The sequence below is a fragment of the Pristis pectinata genome, chromosome 23 (assembly GCF_009764475.1).
Source record: "Pristis pectinata isolate sPriPec2 chromosome 23, sPriPec2.1.pri, whole genome shotgun sequence".
Lineage (NCBI taxonomy): Eukaryota > Metazoa > Chordata > Chondrichthyes > Rhinopristiformes > Pristidae > Pristis > Pristis pectinata.
In genome coordinates this window covers 16,672,909-16,694,142 of record NC_067427.1, presented here as the reverse complement: position 1 = coordinate 16,694,142, position 21,234 = coordinate 16,672,909, and the positions used below count along the sequence as shown (strand labels likewise).

The 21,234-nt window shown below is 44.9% G+C and overlaps 1 protein-coding gene across 4 annotated transcripts in view; it reads left to right on the top strand.

Annotated features, from left to right (window-relative positions):
• The first annotated feature begins 6,665 nt into the window (after positions 1-6,665).
• prrc2b (proline-rich coiled-coil 2B) overlaps positions 6,666-21,234 on the top strand; it is a 66,713-nt gene continuing 52,144 nt past the window's right edge. For 2 of the 4 annotated variants that reach the window (XM_052036872.1, XM_052036869.1), the window contains exons 1-3: positions 6,679-6,853; positions 18,205-18,383; positions 19,134-19,311. In XM_052036872.1, coding sequence (XP_051892832.1) covers positions 18,266-18,383; positions 19,134-19,311 — 296 coding nt within the window. In that variant the 5' untranslated portion in view covers positions 6,679-6,853; positions 18,205-18,265. Of the gene's footprint in view, positions 6,854-17,008; positions 17,104-18,204; positions 18,384-19,133; positions 19,312-21,234 lie in introns of those variants that run through there. The other 2 variants (XM_052036870.1, XM_052036871.1) reach the window with 2 other exon arrangements.

The window sequence follows — 21,234 nt, the reverse complement described above, 5'->3', positions numbered from 1 at the left end:
AAGGGAACTTGCCTCAAACCACTTACACAAATGACTTCATCAGGCTGAGGTAGAACAACTTTTAACCCTAAGATAGAAACATATTCAACAAATTAAAATGAACGGGCTTCTCATTTAGAAATGAGTACAGTAAGTGCACAAGGAGACTCACAATAGCAGACAAGGGAGATCATCTCCATCCAGTCTGTTGTTGATAGACATGAATGTCATTTGGTTTTGTAAGGCAGGTGTCTGTAGGGAAGCAGAGAGTCATAGTAACAAGTGGAAAATAAAAGCAAACTCCCAACTGGCCATCCAGCACAGACGAGAAAATCTCCATCAGTGTAGTACCTTTAATGTAGATAAACATTCCACAGCCCTTCACAGGAGTGAATTCAGACACAATTTTGACACATGAGGAGATAAACGATTTGTTTGGCAAATTAACTGCTGTGCAGTATTGCAACTCACTATGGAAATTTAGCATTAAAACCAGAAGAAAGAACGTGTTGAAGTCTCAGAATGCTGTTTCAACATTACAAAGACAGACTTGCAATGTTTTCACAACCTCAAGCAGCCCTGAAGTGCTTCACAGCCAATTATTTTTTAAAATGTAGATACAAATGCAAAGTATGAAGCATACAGCAAGCTCCAATAAACAGCAGTGTGACAAAGACCAGATAATCTGTTTTCAACCCTGTTGGTTTAGACACCCGGGATAACACTTCTGCTCTTCTTTAAATTAGTGCCATGGGATTATTTTTGCCTCTACCTGAGAGGGCATGGTGGAGCATTGGTCTCTTTTGAAAGGACTATCTCAAATGTACAAGGCTTCCCTCAGTAATCCACTGCAGTGTCAGCTGAGATCTTTATGCTCAAGACTCTGGGATAGGGGATGAATGTTGGCCAAGACACCAGGAGAACCTCCCTCTTTTTCAAAATACACCTTGGAATTTTTAGTATCTAGCTGAAAAAGCAGACATTTCCTCACTGGTTATGAATTGCAACTGCTACACATCTTCAGTAATATTCATAAAGCTTTTGCTAGTTTGTGTGCTCAAGTCTCTGGAATGGGGCTTGAACCCACAACCTTCTGATCAAAGGGTGACACAGTGAGCTCCACTGTAAAAAGGAAACTTATCCTGAAGAAGAAACACTTGAGGGTTTAGACAATGACTGGAGGCCAAAGTCTTTCCAACAATATCTCACATTTATTTAATACCTCTTACAAAGCAAACTACCCCAAGGGGGTTATCAGGAGGGGTACATTTACCAACTCTGGGTACACATATTCTTGAAGGTTTCACATCTCCAACAGCTCCACCAACATATCCTTGTCATTGGTCACCTAACATGTCCATCACCATAGCTTGTCCTCCCATGGCCAATCAGAAGGAAACTTGCCTCTTTGCATCACAAATTGATGATTATTGATTACATGTCAAAAGGCCTTTCCTTTTCCCATTTCCATTACTTTCATGACTAATAAACAAAAATCTTCAGAACTCTTTAATATTTCTAATATATTTTTTAAAGATAGGATTGTTCTAATTCTAGGATGGTTTTCCTCCCAGGTGTTGCTCAGAGCAGCGTCCTGGGTAATAATCTTCGATCCCTGGAGACTCCAGACAGTCCTGGAGGTTTGGCTACCTTAGGTTGTGGGCAGGAGCTGCTGACAGAGGCTGAGGGCTCCCTCACTGAGGCAGGTTTCAAAGGCCGGTGGACACAGGCAGAATGCTCAGCCGATTCCGAGATGCACGGTAGATTCTGTGCCATAGTGGAGGGGTGGAACCCTCTGGGCTCCCAGGTACCATCAGCTTTTACTTTCCAGCAGCCTCTCATATCTTTCTGTTTATTTAATCTTTGCTCAGCTTTCATGATAGTTGATTGTAGTTTAAATGTGACTGATTTTACAAGAGGCAGAGAGGAAATACTAAACCAGAGGTCAGTGGAGGATGGGACGGCTGAAATTACAATCCAGGTACCAACCCCTCTCACCTGCCCCATGTATAATTTAACGATCATGGGAGGCAGCCTGCACAAGCTTTGAATTCATTCAGACTATTTGTTTTCATGGATTCCTGGCACCCAAACAGGACAAAAGCAGCAAAGTATCAATTACTAAATCATTGAAAGAAGATCAAAGACCATGGGGAATATCATCAGTGAGAGTACCAGCACTGGAAGCGCTGACACTGGGAGTGTTACCACTGGAAGCACTGACACTGGGAATTGTCACCACTGCAGACACTGACACTGGGAGTGTCACCACTGGAAGCACTGTCACTGGGAATGTCACCACTGCAGACACTGACACTGGGAGTGTCACCACTGGAAGCACTGTCACTGGGAATGTCACCACTGCAGATGCTGACACTCGGAGTGTCAGCACTGGAAATACTATCGCTGGGAGTGTCAGCACCAGAAACAATGAAACTGGGGATATCAGTATTGGAAACATTGACACTGGGAGTGTTAGCACTGGAAAAACTAACTGGGAATATCAGCACTGGTAATTTTATCACTGGCAATATTAATACTGGGAATAAAAATTATAATATATTGCATATCAGCAATGGTAAATCAAAGACTGAGAGTACCGGTACTGGGAATACTGACACCGCAAATATCTACTGAGGAAATGCTAACAATTGGAATAACAACAGAATATTTCATCACTGTTAACACTGATCCTTAAACATCATCAATGGAATTTCGGAAAAAAATGAAGCTGGGCCAGATGCAGAAAGCTGATTTTGCCAACTGGTAGCAAGGCCTGAGGCAGCCAGTTCTGAGGACCTGCCCCAAGAATAATCTGGACTGGAGCATCATCTCCTGCTAAAACCTTCAAAGCAATTTTAAACTTTTTAAATATCTCTGATACTCAAGGACATTTATAAACTATGAAAACTGAAGAAATTATAAAAAAAACTATATGAAAAATTAAAGTTATTAAAACACATGAACATACTTACACATCAATAAAAACATTAGATTGAAATAAAATATTTTAAATAATATTGCCGACCTCTTCCATTCACCAGGTTGAAAATATCCATTGAAGTGAATAGGGTCTTCAGTCACTTCCCCTCTCTGACGGTGAAGGATCGGTAGTACCTGTCAGTGAGTTTGTCTCAGACCCATAGAGGGCCTATGTAAATCCGGGGCTTGCTTGTGTAGATACAGTTGACTATCAGCACTTCAAAGAAGAACAGCCACCACCAGTAAGATTTGTCCAATGATTCCATTAATAGAAGAATACACGTTTCTGGATTTCATTACCAGAGGAAAATACAAGTGCAAGGAAATTTTGCAAAAATAAAAGAGAAACACAGAGAGGCAGCATCTTTGGAGAGAGCAGCAGTCACTGTTTCAGACCGGTGGCCTTTCAAATACCTGAAACATTATCTTTGTTTATTTCTCCACAGATGTTGCCTGACTTGATAACTATTTCCAGCATCTGTAGTGTTTTGACTTCAACATTATGGTAAGCCCCAATAAAGCAATTAATAACGCCCAGATCGAATATTGTGTCCAGTCTGGTTCTGGAGGCATTTATGAGAAGTTCAAGGTTTCAAATAGATGCAGCTTGGCTCTGGATACGAAACTCGTGTTGAGAAGCTGGAGAGGAGGACACTGGGTCTGGGCAGCAGGTCGCCCCAGGGCTGGGGGATGGAGGTGGGGATTGCACATGAGGGCAGAATTGCGCGTCGCTGGGAGGAATGGAGATCTGGGACGATTATAAACAAACGAAAATATTATTTGGAGGAATTTTCGGTCCGCTCGTGAAAGTATGTCAGAAGTTAAGCGGTTTTTAATAGTGAGATTTACCTCAATCCACATATTGAAGTTCCGCATTTATCCGCCAGGTGCCACCCCGGCGCTGTTTCCCGGGGTGCAGTTCCCTGTGCCGCCAGCAGGTGCCGGCCCGGCGCTGTTTCCCCGGCTGCAGTTCCCTGTGCCGCCAGCAGGTGCCGGCCCGGCGCTGTTTCCCCGGCTGCAGTTCCCTGTGCCGCCAGCAGGTGCCGGCCCGGCGCTGTTTCCCCGGCTGCAGTTCCCTGTGCCGCCAGCAGGTGCCGGCCCGGCGCTGTTTCCCCGGCTGCAGTTCCCTGTGCCGCCAGCAGGTGCCGGCCCGGCGCTGTTTCCCCGGCTGCAGTTCCCTGTGCCGCCAGCAGGTGCTGGCCCGGCGCTGTTTCCCGGGGTGCAGTTCCCTGGGCCGCCAGCAGGTGCCGGCCCGGCGCTGTTTCCCGGGGTGCAGTTCCCTGTGCCGCCAGCAGGTGCCGGCCCGGCGCTGTTTCCCCGGCTGCAGTTCCCTGTGCCGCCAGCAGGTGCCGGCCCGGCGCTGTTTCCCCGGCTGCAGTTCCCTGTGCCGCCAGCAGGTGCCGGCCCGGCGCTGTTTCCCGGGGTGCAGTTCCCTGTGCCGCCAGCAGGTGCCGGCCCGGCGCTGTTTCCCCGGCTGCAGTTCCCTGTGCCGCCAGCAGGTGCCGGCCCGGCGCTGTTTCCCCGGCTGCAGTTCCCTGTGCCGCCAGCAGGTGCCGGCCCGGCGCTGTTTCCCGGGGTGCAGTTCCCTGTGCCGCCAGCAGGTGCCGGCCCGGCGCTGTTTCCCCGGCTGCAGTTCCCTGTGCCGCCAGCAGGTGCTGCCCTGAGCTGATTCCTCGGTGCAGATTTCCCTGCCTTCGCCGGGTTTTCCTGGGTAAAGCTCCCTGTATCGCCGGCAGGTGCTGCTCCGGCGCTGTTTCCCTGGATGCAGGTCTTTCTAATTTGAGAAAAAATACTCTACAGAAAATGAACAAAGGAATTAAAAACAGACCATGTTGGAAATCCTCAGCAGATTAGGCAGCATCAGTGCAGAGTGAATCAGAGTTTGATGACTGGTCCATGTTCTGCACGTCACAGTTCTAGCATTTCATTTCTTTCCACTGCCCTCCTTCATCGCTCTCTACTTGCACTTCTCCAGACGGCTCAGCATTGATCTACAAGCATTTATCACCCTCTCTTGGAGAGCGCCAATGGCATTTCTGTCACCTGGACAACCTTGATCTCCACCCTACCACATTCTCATTATTTTCTTCACCCCTCCCGCTCTCTGCAATTTATAATGTGGTTGTTTTTCTCATTTTTCCAGTTCTGGTGAAAAGTCATCGACCTGAGACATTAATTCTGTTGCCTCTCCACAGATACTCTCTGACCTGCCGAGGATCTCCAGTACTTTCAGTTTTTATCGCAGGTCCTTGCACTTCTGCCAAGTGTCAACCTGTTGCTGTTTCCCTGGGTGCAGTTCCATGTACCACCACAGGTGCTGCTCTGGCTCTGTTTCTCTGGATGTCATAGGCCCGTGGAGTGGGAGCGTTTTGGATGAAGGATGATCAAGAAATCGATAAAGAAAGAGTAAACTAGCAACAAAAAAAAACAGGCGGTAAGAGGGATTCATAGGCATTGCAAAAAATAAAGACCAGAAAGAGCAAATGCAGAACCCTTAAAGATGGAAATGGGATAATTTCTAATGGGGAATGAGGAAACAGCAGAGGAATTAAACTGATGCATTGTATCTGCCTTCATGGAAAATGATATAACAAAATTTCAGAAGTACTGAAGAATAAAATGTCAGCGCAAATGAGGAAGTTAAAGAAATTAGTGTTAACAAAGTGGTGCTATAGAGAAATTAATGAGCCTGCAACAGACATTCAGAAAGTAAAATGATCATTGATCAGAGTCAATATGGATTAACGAAAGGGAAATAATGTTCAGCTATTGTACTGGACTGCTTTGAGGATGTATCTAGTAGAGTGGATGGGAACCAGTGGATGTGGTGCACTTGGATTTTCAGTAGATTATTGATAAGGTCCCATTACTCAAATAAGTGACAGCACATGGCTTTGGGGGTAACATCCTAGCATGATTTGAATGCTGGTTAATGTAGAAAACAAAGAATAGGAAAAATGTGATCTCCACATGTGATAAGATGGGAACAGAGATCAGTTCTTGGGCCCCAACTGTTCAGAATTCAATTTGGCTGAAATGTAACATTTCCGAGTCTGCTGATGACTCAGATGGGCATGTGAACAGTTATGAGGATGCTAAGAGGTTTCATGCTTCACCTTAAACCAAGGGGCCTAAATTTTTTTTCACATTTCTTACACACTTGTAGAATCTTTCACAGTCTGTTCTTACACTCCATGTAAGTTTACTCTGATACTTTATTTTTGTTCTCTTTTTGAAATATATCAAGAAATAGAGAGCAGGGCATATACATTCCCTTTGATGTAACCATCTTCTCTGCTTCTGAAAACTAACTTGTTTTCTCTCTTTCTCAGTTCTGACGAAAGGTCTCAGACCTGACACGCTAATTCTGATGTTCTTTTTTCGGATTTTGGCTGACCTGCTGAGCTTTTTCTGTTTTTATTTCAGATTTTCTGCATCTGCAGTTTTTAAAAAATTATTTACTGTTTCCCAGGATAGAACTCTCTGTCCGGTGCCGCCTCAGTGTTGATTCCTCAGCAGCAGATCTTTGTGTTGCCACCAGGTGCCGCCCCGGCGCCGTTTCCCTGGGTGCAGTTCCCTGTGTTGCCACCAGGTGCCGCTCCAGCGCTGTTTCCCTGGGTGCAGTTCCCTGTGTTGCCAGCAGGTGCCGCCCCGGCGCCCTTTCCCTGCCTGCAGTTCCCGGGGCCGTCGACAGGCGCCGCCTCGGCGCGGAGGCTCAGTCTCTGAGCCCGGTTTACGAGGCCGGAGTCGGATTCTCTTCAATCCTTTTGCTTAGGCCCCGGATCCTTCTCCATCCGCCTCCATCGGGCTGTAGTTCGGCGCCGATCCCCGTCTCCCGCTGTAGTTGAGGCCGAGGAAGCCCTGGGAACGAGCCGAGGTCGGTATTTCTGAGGTAAAGGGCCTTTTCGTGGTTCCGATCCCGAGGTTTTCTCCCGCTTTGTTCCCGGCGGCATCCGGCCGCCATCTTTGCCTCCGATTCCCCACAAAACGGAGCAGCGAGGGCGGGGGGAGTCCCGGGACCCCGGCCGCCGGCAGCGGACGCTCGGCCCTTTTCCCTCCCGATATCCCGGCCTGGGTAGAGCGGAGGGCGGCTGTGGAGACCGGGCCGACCCCTGGGTCCCGTTGGTGGACCCCCGGGCGGGCAGGGCCGCTGCGGGCCGGCCTGACCCCGAGGCGAGTCCCGGACCCGGCGGGAGGATCACCCTTAACCTTGGGGGGTCCCGGCCCTCCGCCCGATCCGGTGTTCACCTTCCTGGGGGCCTGGGACCTCCCGTCCCCCTTCCACTGCAAGCCTGCGGGGTCGGAGCGTCCCGCAAGGGGGGAAGGGGCGAGCCCTCGGTCGGGGGTCTGGGATGGTGGGGAGGGGAGGGGGTGTTTGGTTTACTGTGGAGCTGGAGCGATGGGGGTGATGATGGTGACGGGGGGGGAGGCAATGGTGACCCGGGGGTGGGAGGCGGTGTTTTGTTTACACTGGGAGATTAGGCGCCGTCTGGTTAATCCTAGGAGTGCGGGTGTCTGGTTGAATCTGCACCGGGATCCGCTGATGTTTGCTTCCTTTTGGTGACCGGTGTGGTTGGTTAGCCGTGTTACCATCAAACAAGGTTGGGAATTGGTTTGGTTTACCTTCAATCCAGGAGAAGGTATCTACTGTATATTTAGGTGGGTGGGGGGGGGTGTCTGGTTTACCAACTGGGGATCTTGGGGTACTTTGTATGATGGGTGTTCACTCAGGATGTTAATAGGAGGGAAAGGTGTGCTCACCTTATTCTTGACTATGGATCTTGGGGATTTGGACTCATCAGGGTTAATCTTAAAACAGATTTTCCATTAACTTGGGAGGGATGTGTCTGATTTATGTTCAATCCCAGATGGAAATAGTCTGGTGTACCCTGGATCTGAGATGGTGGTCGTCTTGGCATATTTTATGCTGGGGTGGTACAGTAAACTCTGTCTGAGATACCAGTATGTGATGTATCTGTACCCACAATAGGACAACCTGGTGACCTTTACCCAATGGTGGGGCACTCTGGTGTGCCTGCAACCCAGCGGGGGGGGGGGGGGGGAGTTTGAGGTGGGTCATTCTCGTGTACCATTAGTCTGGAATGGGGGTAGTGTGGTGTACCGTTGGCCAGAAATGGTGAATGTGTGATGTGCTGTGCACCAGCGATGGGTTTACTCTTGAGTTCAGAGTCAGAGGGTATCTAATTTGACATGGTGGGGGCAGCTAAGCATTTTGACAACCATCAATGGTGATTGTGGGCATCCATATACCTCTGAGCAAGGGCAAGGAGGAGAATGTGGTTTGGAGGGCACCTCTTGCAGCCATGATGTAACATGGTGGACTTCTTGCTTGCCTTTGATCAGGGATAGGTGGTCATCTGGTTTACCTTTAATCTGGGAGGGGTAATTTTGTTTACCTTTAGCCTAGGATGACGGGGAGGTAGTAATTGCCCAGAGTTGGTGAGAGTCTAGCTTGCATTTAACAATGGGAGGTGTCTTTTTAATAATCCTCAAATTCAGGGTGGGAAGGGTGTCCGGTCTATCTTCAAACCTGGGGTCAGAGGGATGTCTTATTCATCCTTGCACTGGGCATCCACTGGCTCTGGGAGGATGTGGGACTCCAGGTGTCCCCTCTGACCTGGGGGGCTGGTGGGCTTCATGTGCCCCTAGCCCTGGACAAGTGCAGATACCTAGTTTCCCACTGCGCTGATTTGCCCTAATCTGAGGCTGACTCCATTGGTTTGACCTTGACTGGGGGCACATTGTTTATCTATAATATAGAACTGTTCACATCCAATTTACCCTTGAACCTGGGAAGAGGATCTTCTGATTTATCATTTACGAGTTTGGTGGGAGTGGGACATCTGGTTTATCCTCATTCTGAGTTAGGGGGTGTCTTGTTTACTCTTGACCATGGATTGGTGGGGTGGGGTTGGAAAGGAGGGGTCTTGTTTGCCTCTTATGTGAGATAGAAGGTGTCTGGTGGCAGTCTCATTTATTCTTGACTTTGGTGGGGAAGTTTTTTTTGACCACTGGCCCAGGAGAGGTGTGCCTAGTTTTCCCTTGCTCAGGAGAGCTTGCCTGATTTACCCTCGACCTGGGTGTGTCCCACTTCATTCTCAGTGGGGGTATGGGTGGCATCTGGTTTACTTTCAACCCATTGTGGGGGATGGTTGGCTTTGCCTTTAAGCTGGGTGCAGGATTTTATGATAGAAGATTTAATGTGTTTAGTTCTGTTTTTCAGTAAGGTATTTAGCTGGTTCTGTGGTAGTTAGTTGGCATAGGAATGGGAATTGTGCTGATTTAGGAGAGAACCACAAAGCAGAAACCAGTAGTTAGCTTGATGTCTGTTGTTAGAAATTGCTTGAATACATTATTGGGATAAAGTAGCAGGCCATTTAGAAAATCACGATGCAACTAAGTAAATTGAACAGCATTTTATGAAAAGCAAATTAGAGTTGATAAATTTTTCAGATTTCTTTGAGAATGTAACATAAAGGGGACACGTGGATGTATTGTATTTGGATTCCCAAAGGTCGATTAATAGTGTCCTACATGAAATGCGTAAGGTAAGAGTTGCATGAGGTTAGTGTTATATTATCGACTTGGATATAAGAAAGGCTAATTAACATAGAGTCATTGCACTTGGATCATTTTTAGGTTGGTAGGCTGCAACTTGTGGGGTGCCACGGGGATCAGTCCTGCCTCAGTTATCTACAATCTGTGTAGGCTGCAACTTGTGGGGTGCCACGGGGATCAGTCCTGCCTCGGTTATCTACAATCTGGGTAAAGGGACTGAGTGTATTGTAGCCAAATTTGCTGATGATAAAACTGGGTGGAAAAGCATGTCATGAGGAGAGCACCAGAAGGTTGTGAAGCAAAATAAAATTAAACAAGAGTGCTAAAGTTTGGTAGAGTGTAATGAGAAATTTGACATTTAATAGGAAGAGTAGAAATGCAGAAATTGTGGTGTGGTACAGAGGGTGTCCTTTGATTGCATGTACTACAAGGATAGCATGCAAATTGAGCAAGTAATTAAGAAAGTTGGCCTTTATTATAAAGGGGATGGAGTATAAAAGTAGGAAGATCTTGATGAAACTACAGGGTTTGGTGAGGCCATACTTGGAGCATGCCATATATTTTTACTTTTCTTATTTGAGAAGATACGTACTGACATTGGGGATAGTCTTGAGTAGGTTGATTTGGAATAAAGGGTTATCTTATGAGGAGTGATTGAGCAGGTTTGACCTATACTCATTGGAATTTAGGAGAATGGGAAGCAATCTTATTGTAACAAAAGATTCTGAAGGGGTTTGATAGGAGAGATGCTGAGAAGATATTTTCCCTCACGGGAGAATCTAGAACAAGGAAGCTTAGTGTTAGAATAAGGGGCTGCCCATTTAAGACTGATGAGGAGGAATTTCTTTTAGCTGAACTCCCACAAACTCTGGCCAGGAGTTTAACAGTTGCTGCCGCCTCCTGTCGACCCAGGCTAGAGACTCGTGAATCTTTGGAATTCCCCGCTTCAGAGAGCCGTGAAAGGTGAATCACTGAGAATGCTGAAAGCCAAGATAGATTTTTGATCTATAGGAGAACAAAGGAAAGTGGAACTGAGGCCAAGAACAGCAGGCACCAGGAGCCAAATAGCTTGTCCTTGCTTCTATTTTTGTTAGGTTTTTATTGTATATTAACTCCCATTTGCTGTTGCTGGAGTTAGTCTTTAGCCCTTGCCTACAGTTACTACACTAATACATCTAGCTTTAACTGCAATTTGCATCGTTTTCATCCTAAGACAGGAATAACGCTGATGTTCATGGTCAGTTCATCTGTTTTTGCTGATGGTAAAGGGGGATGGCTCGAGACAAGCTGTTCTGTGGTTTCTGGTGACATGGGGCTTTTGGCCCATCAAGTCTGTGCCAGCTCTCGAGGCAATCCCATTCACCCTCATTTCCCTGTTAGCCATTGCCTCACATATGTGCTCACTAATCCCTCCAACCTCTGATTCTTTATGAGGCATAATTTACAACTCTACTTAACCTAGAAACCATTTTGTTTTTGGGATGTGGGAAGAAACAGAGCACTGGGAAAACCCATGTAGTTACTGGGAGATGATGCAGACTCCACCAAGACAGCATTTGAGGTCAGAATTGAACTTGGGTGTTTGGAACAGTGCCACTGTTCTGTGCTGTCCTGCTCTTGATCATAAACTGTTCCCAGAGTAGCTGGAGTACCTACCTGGGACCTTGGTTTAATGTTTTACATGAATTATCTTTGACTGTGGAGCAACCTCACAGTACCTGTGCTGATTGAGGACTTGAGTAGGGATTGATGTTTCATTCCCCTGGCTTGGAGATGAGACTTGCTGGATGCTAATAATGCTCCTAGTTTCTTCAGGATAGCCCTTGCACTCAAACTGATGTTGTGTCAGTCATGAGCTATCACTTTCACCAGTGAGAAGGATATGAGCTGAAGCTCCAGTCCAGGGAATTGAGCACAAACTTGAGTGTTCAAATATTTTCTGATGAGGGGTCTTTAACCTGAAATGCTAACTTTGTTTCTTTTCCTACAGATGCAGCCTGACCTGCTGAGTATTATCAGCATTTGCTGCTTTTATTTTAGATTTCCAGGATCTGTTTTGTTTTGATTTTCAGGTGCTGTGTTGTCAGGGATGTCATCTTTTTGGTTAGGCATTAAATCAAGAGCCCATCTGCTCTACCAAGTAGGTCGATAAGATCCCCAGGCACCGTTTTAGAGTAGAGGGGAGTTGTCCATAGTATCCTGATTAATGTTTTTTCCTCAGTTGACGTAGTTAAACAAGCTCAAGTTATCTGGTCGTTATCTCATTGTTGTCTAAAGGAGCTTGATGTGTACAAATTGGCAGCTGTGTTTACTACATTACTTACTGAGTACATGGTTTCATTGGCTGTAAAGTACCTTGAGCATTCTGGGATTACGGAAGGCACTATAGAAATGCAAGTCTTCCATTTTGGGTTATGAGTGCCTGTTGAACTTGTCTTGGGCAGCATTGGGGAGTCTGGTTGGAAGCTGCAGGCAGTAATTCAGTGGGATACTCCAAGTGATGGTTAAAATCCAAAGGATTCTGATCTCTCATTAAGAGCTACTGATTAAGTACTATCCTGCCTCTCTTGCTGTCCCATCCAGCATTTCTTGCTTTGGTGACTCAGTTAACTACATTGTGTGGCAGCAGTTGATTGTGGTAAGCCTTTCCCGGGAACTCTATTCTGAAGCCTTCATCCTGAGATGTGTCACAGTTTCAGCAAAGGCCCAAGTCTGTGCTGGGAAAGACCTTCATTGCAGTGGTATGCTTTAACCATTCAATTCATAAGACATATGGGAAACAATCCCAAAAAGAATTTGTTTGTCCGTGTAGTCTTGGTAACGGGTGTCACGTACCCAATTACAGGCATGATGTCTGGTGTAAGCATACTTCAGATCATGCAATTCACCGGAGTCCTGTCTCTGTCTCCCCCATTTGATGATTCCAGTCCATTTTTATAAGGACAGAACGAGACACATCTGACGTCACACTAGGTTAGGGCTGATCTATGTAGTAACCTCTGCTTTTCTTGAATATCCTTACTCAACTATATCAACTATGTCGGTACTCAAGTATATCAACATCAACCTCATTCGAAGATTTGTAATGATCCCCACCCTTAATATTTTTTGTGTGGAAAGGGGGGAAATTCCAGATGTCTGCTGTTGGATAAGCTGGAGTGGTTCTCCTTCGAGCAAATTAAGGTTGAGAGGAGATTTGATAGAAGTGCACGAAACCATGTCATTTAGATGGGTAAGCCTTTCCCTTTACAGTGTCTTCAAGAACCGGGGACATAGATGCAAAGCATACAGAGAGATGGAGGGAGAAAGCTTCATGTGTAGAGAATGTTAATGACCTGGATCTTCCTGTCTGTATGAGTGATACAAACTGAGTCAGTCAGGACTTTAAAGGTAGAATTGAAGATGATGGAAAATGATTTGCATGACTCCAAAGAAAGAATATGGAATTGGGACTGAGGGGGTTGCTGTACAGAGAGCAGGTGCCGACTTGGAGGACTAAACAGTCACCTTCTGTGCTGTAGTGTAAAAGATGCTCTGTAGAAAATGATTCTTGAAGCACTCAACTCTAATTCTGTTCAATACTTCCTCTACCAAAGGTTTGCGTCAGTCTTAATCGTGTTTTTGTTCTTGTGAAAAGTCTTTATTGGCTCATCCTTTTAATCTATGTTATAAGGAAAGACAAGATGGACTATTTCTCCCATCTACATGAGATAACATTTTTGGGAAAAGGTGCAGTTCTCTGTTTCTGATTGTTTCCCCCTAAAACTACATATTCGAGGGATTGAGGGATCTTTGCTGCTTGAGGGATTGTGTTCTGTACCATGCTAAATTTCACAGTAACAAAGTCGAGCTTATTGTCATATGCACAGGTGCAATGAAAAACTTACTTGCAGCAGCACCACAGGCACATAGCATCATACGAACAGCGTTCCAAAGAAAAACATAAACACAATTTTTACAGGAAAGAACACAATTAGAACAAAAAAAAGCCCATGGTCTGTGAAGTGCCTCGTTCAGTTGGTGCTTCTACTGAGATGCCCAAACACCCAAAGCTCCCCACTGATGTTCGAGAACAGAAGAAAACTTATCGAAAATAGAGGTACAATCAGACTCCCCTGGAAGAAGCACTTCCAAGTTCTTGGCACTACCCAGACAGACAACAGGTTGAAAATGCCTTCCAGTAGCTGAAAACCTTCAAGGCCTCAAGATCAGATGAAATCCCTGCTAGTACTAAAACTTGGCAGTACTTGGAAGTACTTCTGGCATGAATTCATAACCTTGTCTCCCTTATCTGGGTAGAGGAGAGCATGCCATGGATCTCGCACATGCTAATTGTGAATGTCTTCAAGAACAGACACACATTTGATTGTGGTCATTACAGATCCTAATCCTGCTCTCTGCCCTGGGGAAAGTCATTGCAAGGATCCTCCTCAAATGTCTTCTCCCAATGGTCAAAGAGCTCCTCTCAGTGTCACAGTGTGGACTCTGCCCAGCTAGGGTTTCAGTGAGCATGACCTTAACCATGCAACAAACCCAAAAAAAGTATAGTGATCAACACCAACCACTGTACCTGGTTTTTTTCAAGTTCACAAAAACCTTCAAGACCCAATCACAGAGTTTATGGTGAACCCTTTCACATTTGACCTTCCATAGAAATTCATTATCATTCTGCATGCGAGCAAAGATCCTAACCAATGGGTCCACCACAGACCCAAACCCAGTACAGATCATGATCATTGCCTCAACCTACTTCTCTATTGTTTTAGAGATCATGGATCTAGCCACCAACTTGGTTGTAGCTGGAGTGGAGTTAATCTGCAGAGCTGGCAAGAAAAGGAGCTGTCTTCAGCTCTACTCCATAGCTAAGATTATAACTAACTTAATAATTGATGGATATTCATATATCTAGAGTTGCTACTTGGGGAAGGCAGCCATTGGTGAAAGTCACCACCGGTTTGTCAGCAAAACCTATTAACAAGTGAGGAAAGGGGTGGAGCAAAAAATTTGTAAACATTGGAAATCTGGAACAAAAACAGGAAACTGGTTACTCGAAGTTGTTCATTCCTTCTGTTTTCTACTCTCTGGTTTTCTGTATCTTAAAACACTTGTTTTCTTACTTTTCCGATTCTAATGAAAGGCCGTTAACCAAAAAGGTTGGCTCCTGAGTACTTCCAGCATTTTCTGTTCAGTTGAGGAAAGGGATATTTGTGAAGACCATGGCCAAAAGGCTCAGCGCCTAGTTTGTGGCTTACTGAGCATCAGTTGTCCCTGCCCTCCTGTATGCTTTGGAGTCCTGGGAACCCTATACTAAAGCACTGGATAAATATGTCAATGCTGTCTCTGCAAAATCCCCCAAATCGATTGCCTCTCCTGGGTTAACCTCCCCATTACTGAGGCTCAGTTGTGCTTGACCTGTCCGATGGTTGGGCCACATTGTCAACAACACTCCCAAGATGAGCAGTTTTACCAGGAAAGAGATTTTCTAGAGGACAGAGGATTCTTCAAGGGAAAATTCATCATCTCCTTGTTGACTGGCTCATGGGAATCTCTGGTCACTGATTCTGCAGAACAGAGAAGCAACCCATAGGAGCACACTCGACTTTCCACACCAAGAGCAAGTGGAGGCCACTTGTGAAAGGAAAAGGACTCCCAAACTACCCATCTACCCACTGATCACACGTATCCCCTGCCTTGCCTGTGACAAGGCCTGGTCAAACAACCGTTTTGGTTCCCGCAGAACTGGAATGGAAGCAATTCTTCCTTGACCATGAGGGACTGCCGAAGAAGACAAAAGAGAAGTAGACTGCAGTGCTAGTACTGAAGTCCCAACTGTTAAACTCCAGTGACCTCTGTCTCATGCCAGAACTGCTAAATTGAGATTCCAAAGGAGTTGAAGCATTCCCATCCAAACTGTGGGTGGGTACACTTTTTTTGTGCTTTGGCAGTGAAGGTGAGACTTGGAATATACAAGAAAGCAGAAACAGTGAAGTAATTGGTTGATCTTTCACTTAAGAGGTCTGTAACTGTAAATGTTCAGACAATATTGTGCAAACATAACAGGGGAGTAAACATCAACAGTAATTGCAAAGTGAAGGCAGATTTTAGCTTAGCCAAACCAAATCAGGAACAGTTTCTGGAGACATGAGACTACAGATGCTGGAATCTGGAGCAAAAAAACAAGTTGCTGGAGGAACTCAGTGAGTCAGGCAGCATCTGTGGAGGGAAATGGACAGATGACATTCCATTCAGATGAAGGGTCTTGACCTGAAATGTCGACTGTCCATTTCCCTCCGCAGATGCTGCCTGACCCGCTGAGTTTCTCCAGCGGTTTGTTTATCGCTCGAACAATTTCTGTTGCTTCACTTAGTATGGAGTACTGCCCCTGAACACAGTGTCCTTTAATGGAAAAAAATGCCATTTAGATGAAATTGTGATTGATCAGTGGTTCTGGGTCTAATTGTGGCACGGATTTGGGGGATATTTAAGTAGCTTCTGTAATGCAGCAGCTTTTAAGTTCTGAAGCTCAATGGTGCAAAAATTTGATTATTATAGAGACAGCATTAATGAATAGTGTCTTGTGTGTAGAATGGGCATTAGAGGCTGCCTGAGCACTGTGCCTCACACGTAGGGTATATTGTAGCTCAGATCAGATGAGAGGACAACTGGGGAAGTATCCACGATGATGGTGAGTAGGAAAAGCAATAAATGGTTGAATGAGGCACCTTTATAGCTTCCTGATCTCCCTACCACTTTCAAGGAATCCATTAAAAGGTGAGCTCCAATCATGTTATTTACTGGTTGCAAAGGTTTCCTTGTGCATTTTTCTAAGAATTTTTTTTATTATATCTCCATCACAATGGCAGTCAAATGGCTGGGCCAACATAAAGAAACAAATCTGCCTTTATTTTACTTCTAATTTCAGGACAGCTGTCTGGGAGTTGAGGTAGAATCTTGAATGGGTAACCAGAAAATGTAAATAATTGTCATTTTGCATTGGTTAGTTTGTCTTTTACTTTATTTCAACACTTACCAGTGCTCAAAAAAATTTGACTAATTCTTACTGACCTGGTTTCATTGCAAATAAAAACATGATGTATTACCTCGGACCTGTACTTACCAAGTGCAGAGGCCATTCTTGCTGGCTTGATGCAGCTGGGGCTAGAGCTTGGTAGGACCTCCAGTGGCCCAGTGAGGAGGCTTTGCCTCTTAAGAACTGAAAGTTTTTTTTTTAACAGATTTAAATGTACAACTTGGTTTTGTGTCAAGGCAACTGCTTGCAAGGCTGCAAAATCCAGTGATTCTGTTTCTATATATCTGTAATCATTCTTGTGTCTAGGCCACAGTTTATAATTTATGTGGGATTCTGGACTGTTGTACATAGGAACTAAACTGTTGATGGGGATCTGTTATGGTCCAAATTGTCTGATTTGATCACTATTGATCCAGTGTTGATGAGCATATAACTTACAGTTCTAGCTTTGAAGCTTCTCCTTTATCCTGATGGTAATAACTCATCCATGAAGTGGTCATTGGAGGACTGATGTCACCTTTACACCAGACCAGGTACAATGGCAGGTTCCCTTCTGTAAAAAATTTAATGAGCCAGTTTGGGTTTCATTATCATTTTCTAATGGTAACCCACATGTTACCAATTGTATTAAATTTAGTTTTCCAACTTGTCCTGGAGGGATTTGAACTTAGTCTCTGGGGTGTCACTCCATCATCACCTGCCTCTCAGAGATGAGCATTGAAGGGAAAATTGGCACAGCACAGGTCCTGACTGGAAACTTCTCTCTACTTGTCATTTTGACTTTTTGAACTGTTAGCAAAGCCATTTGGTTCACTGCAATCCTTGACTTTCCATTGGTGATAATACACAAATTAAAATTTGGTACTGGGAAGCTGGTCAAGGTAGACAGTTTTGAACGCTGTCTGTTCTGGGGCACAAAGATCAGAATTCAGGAAGTTTGAAGGCTGCTGATCCTGCTCTGATCTCCTGGAGCAGCTTCAGCCAGGTTTCAAAGGGTTGATGGGAGAATCTCAAGATGCATTACTGTCCATCCTCAGTAAGAATAAGGGTAAACAGCAACATTAATTATTCAAATAATTCCTGCTGTTTCCCCTAAGCTACGATAGCTTCCTTTTTAGTTAATATGGAGGGAGGGACGTCCTTTTGAATTCCCATTGAATTGTGGAGTTAGTATCCATTGGCTTCCTAATTCTATTTTCCTTTGTGCAATTCCTCACTGCTGTTTAGGAGGAATAATGCAGTGTTCATTTTATTTTTGTTGGGAGCCGGCCTCATTGGAGAGTAGCAATTTATACCAGACTATCAGTGTGGAGTGCTCTGTTGCCTTTGAAGTGATGGGCAGAGCCCTACTGGTATATTGGTCATTAGTTTGTTGTGATATATTCTAACTGCAACTCTTAATCGGGACCAATACACATCCATAAAAGGTAGTAATTTCATCTCAAAACATGGCTTTGTGTTATCAATATATCTTTACTATTTATGAGCCCTTATTGGATACTGCTTAATTTCCCTTTTGAAAGAGCAATATTTTGTTTCTGTGTGCAATTTAGGTTTTTTGGTTTGAAACCATGAGTGAAGAACACATTTCTGAACAACATTTCTATTTTTCCCTCCCCCTGCACCCCCCTCAGTGAGCGGCACGTTCTCAGCGGTGCTGAAAACAACCAGTGTACTCGATGACATTCCAGCGCAATGTCAGAGCGTTTGGGGCAAACTACCAAGGGGAAGGATGGAAAATCGAAGTACTCCTCCCTCAGTCTGTTTGATAAATACAAAGGAAAGTCTCTAGAAACCCAGAAACATTCAGGAGGTATGTAACAAAGAAGAAATTTTATCAGGTATGGAGTTTACTAGGGTTTATGATTTTTGTATTTTGAGAAATCCGTCAAGTTTCTTTTCCTGAATCTCAGTTTTGTTTCCTGGTGGTGATGTGCCTTGCTGGGTCATGGTTCTATTGGTGACTCATTCTCTAATGTCCAATGTAGCAGCTGTCATTGTCAAGGATGATTCTGTTACCATTTGTCCTGGGTGTGTCTCCCTGAATTCTAAAGTAGTATTATCACAGGAGTTTTATCTAATTGCACATGGGAGAGATTAATGAGGAAGTAAGCCATTTCTGAGACAAAAAGATGATGTTATATGTTACTAAAAATTTCTGATGTTGATACTTTTTTATTGTTCATTGATGGGAGATGTGCCATCTATATTTACACTTGACCTGACTGCTTTGCTAAGTTATTTCACAACTAACTACATTGCTGTCATTAGTGCCCCAAAAAGCCCTGAGTGGGTAAAGACGGCAGATTTTTTTCCCTAGAAGGCACTGGCAAACCGTTTGGGTTTTTGCACCAATCCAGTTCTTTCATCATCATCATTACTGATATAAATTTTTTTTCTAGAAATAAGTCAACAGAATTTCCATGCGATTGTAGTGTAATTGCTCCCTGCGTCATTCATTATACATTTCCTGGTTGGATTTTTTTTCCTCCTGGTATTGAGTACCAGTTTGTCCACATCCTATGTTCTCCAGTCCGCCGCTAAAGTCTGTCTTATTTTCCAGTTGTCCCTCGACATGGCTTGCAAAGTCTTGGTAAAGTGGCTGCTGCTCGGCGCATGCCGCCACCTGCAAATCTTCCCAGCTTGAAGGCTGAAAACAAAGGAAACGATCCAAACGTGACGATTGTACCAAAAGACGGAACAGGATGGGCAAGCAAACAGGAGCAGCCGGACCAAAAGAAGTACGATTGCTTCATTGCTTATTTAATTTCCATTTTTTTCTAAAGAAGTCCCTTCTATTGTCCATTATGGTTTCAGTGTGAAATGGGGAAACACTATTAAGCCGCCTTCTGCATGAGTTGACATCCCTATAGGGAAGGCAGGCAACTTCTCTGCCTCTGATAATGGGAATGGAAGGTTAAGTAGCTGATTAATCTTGGAATGCCAGGATTGAGGAGTGAGTGGTGTACCCTAGGGCAGTGTGTTGGAGGTGGTAGGGCTTGGCTTGCCCAGCCTCGTCATCCACTAGTCGCTCAGAATTGTTTTGTGTTGAGAAACTCCTTCGTGGAGCATTTTATTTCCCATAAGTCTGTCTTTTTCACTTCTGTGGGCAGATTGGTGGGTCCCACCAAGCGATTTCTTTGCCAATGGAGTCAGATTCATCTTGTGTATTGGGAGCACCTTTCCCAGCTGCCGTCATCACTCGGCTCATACGATGACCCTAAACCCACGGGGCTTCTGTCTCCGGTAGCGTATTTGAAGCCCACAGAGCCTTTGTGCTGTCCATAAACTCACAGTGTCTCACTTTGTCTCACAGGGCTTCTGTAAATTTGTAAACAATACTTTAATAGCATGGTAATGAATGCCTATAATAATAGCGTACATTTATTTAGAGCCTTTACTGTTATTGAGCAACACTGAACCAACAAAAGTGGTATTAGTTTAGTAAGAGGTTGGTTTTAAGAAAGGGAAGGGGTTAGGAAGATTTAGGAAGGGCGTTTTCTAGAGTTTAGGGCCTGGATGGCTGGAGATATTGCTGCTTATGATGAGGTGAAGGATACATGTCTTGGAGTTGAAGCAGTTTAGCTCCTGGAAAATTACAGGACTGAATGAGGTTACAGAGACCAGGGTCAGGAAGAGATGGTGGAGACCAGTGAGCAACTAGATGACTAATTTGTGCATGGCAAGCTCCCACAAATAACAATGTGATTGTGGCTGGATAATCTGCATTTAATAATGTTGAATGAGGGATAAATAGGGTCAAATATTGGGCAGGATGTTCTCCAAAATTATGCCATTAAATTTTCACATTCACCTGAAGGGGCAGATGGGATCTCAGTTTACTTCAAAGGAGGTTTGTCAGGATTGAGGATAACTTGGTGGACCTTAGAGTTCCATGGGTGGGGTAGGAGGTGCCCAATGGGACAGGGCATGGGTAGATTGTGTGCTTTTTCTACTGTTTACATTGGGCTTTCATGTTCTCTTGACGCATATACTGGAGGTTCTCATGCTGTTCTATTTTGAGCAGTCAAGGGCAGGAAGCTTGCAGTTTTTCCTTCCTCACTGCAGGGCTCAGAATAAAGGATCTGCATCAGGAGTCTATTGTTTGGGAAATCAATGATGTAGCCTGATCAACAGCACTGACTTAAGCATATTTGGGGCCTCAGTGCTGGGGTTGTTGGCCTGGGAGCGCATATCAGTTTGCTCATCTTTCCAATAGATTTGACAGATGTTATGGAGACATAATTTGTAGTATATCTCCAGTGTCTTCTATTAGTCATCCAAGTCTCAGAGGGACAAAGGAGGGCCTGGTAGACTGAATTCTATGCCTTGTTTGAGGTCTTGATCTTCAAACACACTTTTCCTCAGATGGCCAAAGGCTGTACCAGTGCATCATAGGCACTGATAAATTCCATATGTGTTTGCCTTTGCTGAGGGGTGGCTCCTAAGGTGAGACGATGATGATATTTATTAGTCACATGTACATCGAAACACACAGTGAAATGGGTCTTTTTGCGTTACTGAGAATGTGCTGGGGGCAGCCCGCAAGTGTCACCACACTTCCGACACCAACATAGCATGCCCACAGCTCCTAACCTGTATGTCTTTGGAATGTGGGAAGAAACCGGAGCACCCAGAGGAAACCCACACAGACATGGGGAGAA